Consider the following 7,423-nt stretch of genomic DNA (forward strand, 5'->3'; position numbering starts at 1 on the left):
CAACCTAATATCGTGCACCTGCAGGCGTATATTAAGTATATTTTGCTGACATACTCAGTGCACAACTTTTATTTTTAATAGAGTATTTTTGGGAGCATTGTTTCTATCTGAATCCCTTGCATAGGTCTAACTATAAATACCACTCTGTACACATAGTGAAGGAAAAAAAATGAAGGTAGCAAATGTTTGATTAGAAAGATGAGAGCTACACTACTTTACTGTCAAAATATTTTACTATTTATGTCACTAGGTTGTGCACTTTCTATTACAGTTCAGAAATAATGTGGTAATAGTGGAAATAGTTGGATGGCAGACAAGGCTGGAAGCCCTGGCAGACCAATCCCCAGCTATTGAGGTTGGGACACTTCTCTGGTGGGGAAGGAGCCTGAGCTAGTGTGTGAGGTTGAGAGGTACCGGCATAGTGGGGATCACCTCAGTGCACAACCTGCGATCTGCCTCCTGGAGAGGAGACTGGTTCCTATTGTATGGTCTTTATCTTATAATATAAAGTGCCTTAAAGTGACTATTTGTTGTGATTTAGTGTTATAAAAATAAACCTGAATTGAATTGAACTGAGGGGCTGGACTCTGTTCCAGTCTGGAGGTGCTCTTGGTGAGAGGGCTGGGGTGGGCATCCTTGCTTGTGACAGAGTACTGTTACAGTGTGCCATATGAATGCTTCCTCCAGCAGATCATATGTGTAAGAAAGTAGGCACTAAAAGGCTATGCAAATGTGGTAAATTCAAGAGCTATAAATATATTAAACATCTCACTTAATGCAGATGTTGTAGTATTATTACTATGTTTAATGAAAACATTCAGTTAAATTAATTTCCACACTGAAATCTTTTTGTTCTGTAGCAGATTTACATTCAGAAAACCTTCATTTACATGTATGAATAAATTAATATATAAGTTTCCTGTCATTTTCTAAGTGTGGTCAGAACCTTTGATTGTAACATTTGATGTTAAAAGCCACGGAATGTAGAATGTTGTGAGACTGCAAGAAGGGTTCAGGGGCCCCTGATCCAGTCAGAATCTTTTTGATGTAAAAAAGCCACAAAGTTATAAAGCCACAGAATGTAGAATGTTATCAGACTGCAAGCAGAGTGAAGACTGAACAGTTTCACCAAACCTTTGGCGTGACAACAGGACAAATCGACGCTCGTAAAAGCGATGGCATCAAACATGTACTCCAACGTAGAAGCTGAAGACGAGTTAGTCCCTGGAAGCCGGCTCACCTCCAGCTTCTCCAACTATGAAGTATTAACTATCCTTGGAGAAGGGACTTTTGGCAAGGTTGCAAAATGTGTCAGGATGGCTGACAAGAAGACTGTAGCCATCAAAGTAATGAAAAATTACTCAGTAGAGGTGGCAAACATTGAGGTACAAAGTGCTCCTTAGAATTTCTCTTTCAAATATGTGTGTAGTGGATGTGAAAACTGTAGAAATACTTATTGTGCAGTACAAATGTCAAACTAATGTAAAACCCATCTGTGACCTATGTTTCCAGGCGGCTATGCTATACATGCTCAGCATGCATAACAGCCACAAACACAACATGGTTGAATGGTATCGGGCTTTTATGGATAGAGGCCATCCATGTCTGGAGTTTGAGTATCTCGACAAAAGTCTGTTTGACTTTATGCAAGAAAGACATTTTCAGCCACTCAGTTTAACGGAGATTCGACCAATAGTCATGCAGGTATGTTTAACTCTCCACATTAATAAGTACAATAATAAGATTCTAAGGTACATTAATAAGATTCACATTAATAAGATTCTCCACATTAATAAGTACTTTGAAAATGGATACTGATCAAATTTCTTTTGGTACCGTTCAGATTGCAATAGCTCTGAAACACCTGAAGTCTATTGGAATCATACATGCAGACCTCAAACTAGAGAATGTAATGTTAGTCAATCACCAACAAGAGCCATACCAAATTAAATTGATTGACTTCGGCCTGGCTCATGTCACCTCTGCTGCCACAGTGGGCTCTTACCTTCAGACCTCCCCATATCGGTGAGTAGCTGGACTCAAATCTGATCTCTTACTCACACAGTCACACAAACCTCCTGAGTCTGTGGTTTCTGTTAGGAGTCTCTCAGCTGTAGTACAAATCATACTTATCCAAGTGATCACGATTGACAACAAATGTAACAATTACAATCATTGCTCTCTGTCCTCCATCAGGTCCCCGGAGATTATTCTAGGGCTTCCGTTTACAGAGGCCATAGATGTTTGGTCTCTGGGCATCATTACTGCCACTCTATACGTCGGTTTCCTGCTGTACCCTGGATACTGTGAATATGAGATGGTGAGTAAACAGTAATCCTAAAGTCTGTTTTTTGCTTGACTAAAATATATGACAAAATTCTGTGCTGGACTCCCAGTTTGACAACATTTTCTGTTGTATTTACAGATGAGATATATAGTAGAAACCCAAGGGAAGCCAGAGGACAAAATGTTAAACTCTGGGCAAAAGACCTCCCATTTTTTCTACAAAGACTATAATTCCACCGCCAGTATTTGGAAACTTAAGGTACTGACCACTTCACCATTGCTCTGTTTACTCCTGTATGCCAGTCTCTAAACTCATTTGCAATCTATTTCTTTTCTAATATTTCACATATTGTCAAATATTTTGTTCTGAGAGCCCATTTTTCCTACAATTTGCTGACAAGTTCCCTATCTTTTCAGACACCTGTAGAAGTTTTCCAAGAGACAGGGACTTGGTTCATAGACAGAAGAGAAAGAACGTTTACCTCTCTGAATGACCTCTTACATGTAAGGACCCTTTGGCCATTCAGTGGGCAAAAAAAAAAAAAAAAAAAAAAAGTCTTTTTGGTTGACATTTGTTGCTTTCTTCATTTTTCAGCTCCGGGAACCCGAGCATCAAAATGATGCTGATAAAGCTGCAGAAATGGCTGATCGCTTAATGTTCATTAAAATGATTAAAGAACTGCTTCAGCTTGATCCTGAAACACGGATTACACCCGAACAGGTGCTGGATCATCCTTTTGCAACAATGAGCCACATGGCATCCTTCTACGACCTGAGCTCCTAGTAAGTCAACACTTCTTATTTAGAACAATTGTTCTCCCTTAACCTCCCACTGCGCACACACACACACACACACACAAACACACGCACGCACGCACACACGCACGCACGCACACACACACACACACACGTACAACACATTTCCCCACAGTAGTAAAAAGAAAAAGGTTTAAATTTAGGTAAACACAACCTTGGTTGGACAGTAACACAACATTCCCCTCTTAACTCCTATGTAAACAATAAGGGTGTACTTAGTTTTTCACACACTTGTCATGGTATATGTCATGCTTTGCAGTTCATCTGGGGTTGTATTTATCCCCATTTTAATCCCTAATAAGGACCAGATTCAACTTTTTAACTGAAAGAAGATGTGATTTTTTTTTTACCGTGACTGTTTATTGTATATCTCACTTTATGTGAAAATGTTGCATCCATATGAGTGAATAATTTAGCATATTGAATGATTCACTATCTTGCAGTGTACAGTCCTGTTATCAGCACACAGAGATCTGTAAGAAAAGCACAGTGTCTTCAGATAGCGGGACAGGAGGGAGTGGGTCTCTGCAGCAGCCCGTCTCCGAGACCAGACAACCTGCCCAACAGCAGCTTCATCCCCCTGCAGCTGAGAGCAAAATCCTGGAGAGGCCCCCTTCCTCCAGGACCACAAACCCATCCCAAAAAAACTGTCCTCCCCCTTCAATTCAGAGGAGCAGACCCAACTGCTCCAGGCTCAGTCACTGTCAAACTGCCCAGACAGTTTCAGTCAAACCAAACTTTAAAAGAAGGCACCCTGATGAAGAGATAAAGGACACCAGTCAGTCAGTAAAAAGGAGGACGACTGACTGGAAAGATATGAGTGAAAAAACATCCCCCTCTGACGCGACGTCAGACCAGTACCGAAAGAAATTCCGGCATTCTCCCGGTCCGTCCTGCTCAAGCAACAGGACACAGGGCTCCATCACAGGGAATAAGAGGAAGATCAGGGTAAAACTGCCTTCCACAGCCCACAAAAGAGGGCGAGAAAAGCCCATGAAGACAGCTGGAGCAGCTTTAGATCCAAAGGACAGTCAGGCTGATGACCACCGCTGCAGAGAAGCAAAAGGAGGAGCAGCAGTGCGCCATCGAAGCAGCAAGGCAAATCGTTGACATGATGGCGATTAAGTGGAAGTGGGTGGGATGTTCCAAAACTCATCTCGCTCTTAAAGTCAATTTTCTCAAAATATGACTTAGGCAATAATTCTATGAGGCTAACAATTACCCATAAGCTGCTGGCTAGAGATTCAAGATAACTGGAAAACTTTCTGTAGAAAAGCTTCATCTTCTCAAGAAAAAACAGCATCCAGTCCACTTTGGATGGTGAAGCTGTCATTTTTTGGACTACAGCTACTCTCATGATGCTGCTGCACTACTGCATGTCATTAACTTCTATCTTCTCTGGCCTGCAGTTTGTGTTTTGTCCTTGTCTGTCTCTCCTTTCTCTCTTCTCTTTCCCCTCACCCCCCAGGTTTCTTCCTTTTAAAAGGGAGTTTTTCCTTCCCACTGCCCAAGTGTTTGCTCATAGGGGGTCACTTGATTGTTGGGGTTTTCTCTGAAATACTGTAGGGTCTTACCTCTACAGTATAAATGTTGTGACTTGGCTTTACAGAAATTTTTAAATTGAATAAAGTAAAACAATTTTTAAATAAACTCTTTCCTCATCATTGTAATAGTCAGGAAATGAAATAAGACCATTTAACATTTGTCAGTGTTTCACTGTGAGTTAGTGATATTGTTTTCCTTTGAAGTACTGTTACATGAAGTCCTCAATACTCCATACTCTAGTGTGTAACATAACACTGCAAAATTAAAGCATCATTTTCTATAGAACGTACTCATTGATGCTGCATCTGTCCTTTTGCATGAAAATGTTAAATATATAAAGAAACATATTTTTATTTATAATAGTTTACAATTATAAACTCAAGACTTGAAAAATATGAATTATCAGGGTTGTATTCAACTAAAGGAAATTTTGGTCAACTAAATTTGTCCTCTTCATCTAAATGATTGCTCGTGATGGCATGAACTGCACATAAGATAAGATAAAACTTTAATGATCCCACGACGGGGAAATTTGTGCATTACAGCAGCTCAATACAGAGAAAAAATGAAAAGGATGAGTAAGAACAAATAACTAAACTAAAAACTAAAACTAAAATTCAATAGAATAAAATAAAATAGCAAAAAACTATACACATATACATAAGCACTATATACATAAATATATATATATATATATATATTTACATATACACACACGTCAAACACTATATAAAGATATCAAAATATTATATACATTTGTAGCCGGTAAGGTACACAGCATACACGGTATGCATTATATGGGTGAGTGTAATAAATAAAATGTATCTGACTGTATGGATAAAGTGATGGCAGTGGAGGTAAAGTGTCCAAGTGACTCAAGACATTATGATGTGTTATACAGTCTAACTACTGTTGGGATGAATGACCTGCGAAAGCGCTCCTTCCTGCAGCGAGGATGTTTCAGTCTCTGACTGAAGGAGCTGCTCAGTTCACCCACGGTCTCATGAAGAGGGTGATGGGGGTTGTTCATGATGGATGTCAGCTTTGCTAACATCCTCCTCTCACCCACCACCATCACAGACTCCAGAGGACATCCCAACACAGAGCTAGACCTCCGCACCAGTTTGTCGATCCTGCTCCTGTCCCTTTCGGTGCATCCACCCCCCCCAGCAGGCCACTGCGTAGAAAAGGGCAGATGCTACCACTGAGTCATAAAAAGTCTTTAACAGAGTCCTGCAGACACCAAAGGACCTCAGTCTCCTCAGCAGGTGGAGTCGACTCTGGCCCTTCTTATACAGGACGTCTGTGTTTGTACTCCAGTCCAGCTTGTTAGTGAGATGAACACCCAGGTACTTGTAGGAGACCACTGTCTCAATGTCCTTTCCCTGGATGTTCACCAGTGCTGTAGGGGGTGGCTTCCTCCTGAAGTCTATGATCATCTCCTTCGTCTTGCTGGCGTTGATTTGGAGTGCGTTGTTCTCACACCAGCCGACAAAGTCACTGATGACCCCCCTGTATTCCTGGTCGTTCCCATCTGATACGCATCCGATGATGGCCGTATCATCTGAGAATTTCTGTAGGTGGCAATGGTCTGAATTGTACCTGAAATCTGAGGTGTACAGACTGAACAGGAAGGGTGAGAGGACAGTGCCCTGTGGCGCCCCCGTGCTGCAGACTACTACATCAGACACACAGTCATGGCACCTCACATACTGTGGTCTGTTGGTGAGGTAGTTGATGATCCATGCCGTCAGCTGCTTGTCCACTCCGGCTCCCTCCATCTTCCCTCTCAGTAGTGCAGGCTGGATGGTGTTGAAAGCACTGGAGAAGTCAAAGAACATGACCCTCACAGTGTTCCCTGCCTGCTCTAGGTGAGAGAGGGATCTGTGCAGCAGGTAGATGACGGCATCGTCCACCCCGATGCCAGGCTGGTAGGCGAACTGCAGGGGGTCCAGCGCTGAGCTCACCAGTGGGCGGAGGTGGTGCAGGATGAGCCTCTCCATGGTCTTCATCAGGTGAGAAGTCAAGGCCACAGGTCTGTAGTGGTTGGACTCCCTGGGATGTGCGATCTTTGGCACTGGAACTATGCAGGAAGTCTTCCACAGTTCAGGAACCCTCTCCAGATTCAGGCTCAGGTTGAAGATGTGCAGGACCACCTGACAGAGCTGGTCTGCACAATCCCTGAGCAGTCTGGAGCTGATTCCATCTGGACCCGCTGCCTTCCTGATCTTCGTCTTCCTGAGCTGACTTCTCACCTGATCAGCTGTGAGGTGGATGTGAGGCTGGGTTTGGGTGGTTGATGGGGCTGGCTCCGCTGTGGGTGAGGGTGAGGAGAGCGCAGGCAATGATGGCATTGCACCAGGAGAGAGGGGGGTCAGCATAGGGAAGGGGGCAGATGGGAGCTGAGGGGTGGGGGAGGTGGTCAACGACCCAGAGTCAAATCTATTGAAAAACAGATTCAAGTTGTTAGCCCACCCCCGGTCAGCAGACACTGTGGCTCCTCCATTGTCCTCAAAGTGGCCAGAGATTTTTTTCATGTTTCTCCAGACTTCTCGGACTTTGTTATGTTGGAGCTGTTCCTCCATCTTCCTCCTGAAGCTCTCTTTGCCTCTCCGGATCTTGTATTTTACATCCTTTTGCACTCTCCTCAGTTCCTCCTTGTCTCCAGATCTGAAGGCCCTCTTCTTCTCGTTCAGCAGGGCCTTCAGCTCTGGGGTCACCCACGGTTTATTGTTGGAGAAGCACCGTACCTTCTTGGTTGGCACAGTGTTCTCCA

General features: G+C 43.1%; 1 protein-coding gene across 1 annotated transcript; it reads left to right on the forward strand.

Annotated features, from left to right (window-relative positions):
* The first annotated feature begins 1,187 nt into the window (after nt 1–1,187).
* On the forward strand, nt 1,188–4,212 carry LOC115781394 (homeodomain-interacting protein kinase 2-like). The gene is made up of 6 exons (XM_030731031.1): nt 1,188–1,385; nt 1,513–1,704; nt 1,844–2,025; nt 2,197–2,320; nt 2,882–3,069; nt 3,546–4,212. The coding sequence occupies exons 1-6, from the start codon at nt 1,188–1,190 to the stop codon at nt 4,210–4,212; spliced, it is 1,551 nt and encodes a 516-aa protein (XP_030586891.1).
* Nucleotides 4,213–7,423: the final 3,211 nt, after the last annotated feature.

Source organism: Archocentrus centrarchus, chromosome 6 (genome assembly GCF_007364275.1).
Source record: "Archocentrus centrarchus isolate MPI-CPG fArcCen1 chromosome 6, fArcCen1, whole genome shotgun sequence".
NCBI lineage: Eukaryota > Metazoa > Chordata > Actinopteri > Cichliformes > Cichlidae > Archocentrus > Archocentrus centrarchus.

Coding starts and splice junctions, on each gene's coding strand:
- LOC115781394 (XM_030731031.1), top strand. CDS start 1,188: ATGTACTCCAACGTAGAAGCTGAAGACGAGTTAGTCCCTGGAAGCCGG. Junction 1,705..1,843: donor TTCGACCAATAGTCATGCAG/GTATGTTTAACT, acceptor GGTACCGTTCAG/ATTGCAATAGCTCTGAAACA. Junction 3,070..3,545: donor TTCTACGACCTGAGCTCCTA/GTAAGTCAACAC, acceptor ACTATCTTGCAG/TGTACAGTCCTGTTATCAGC.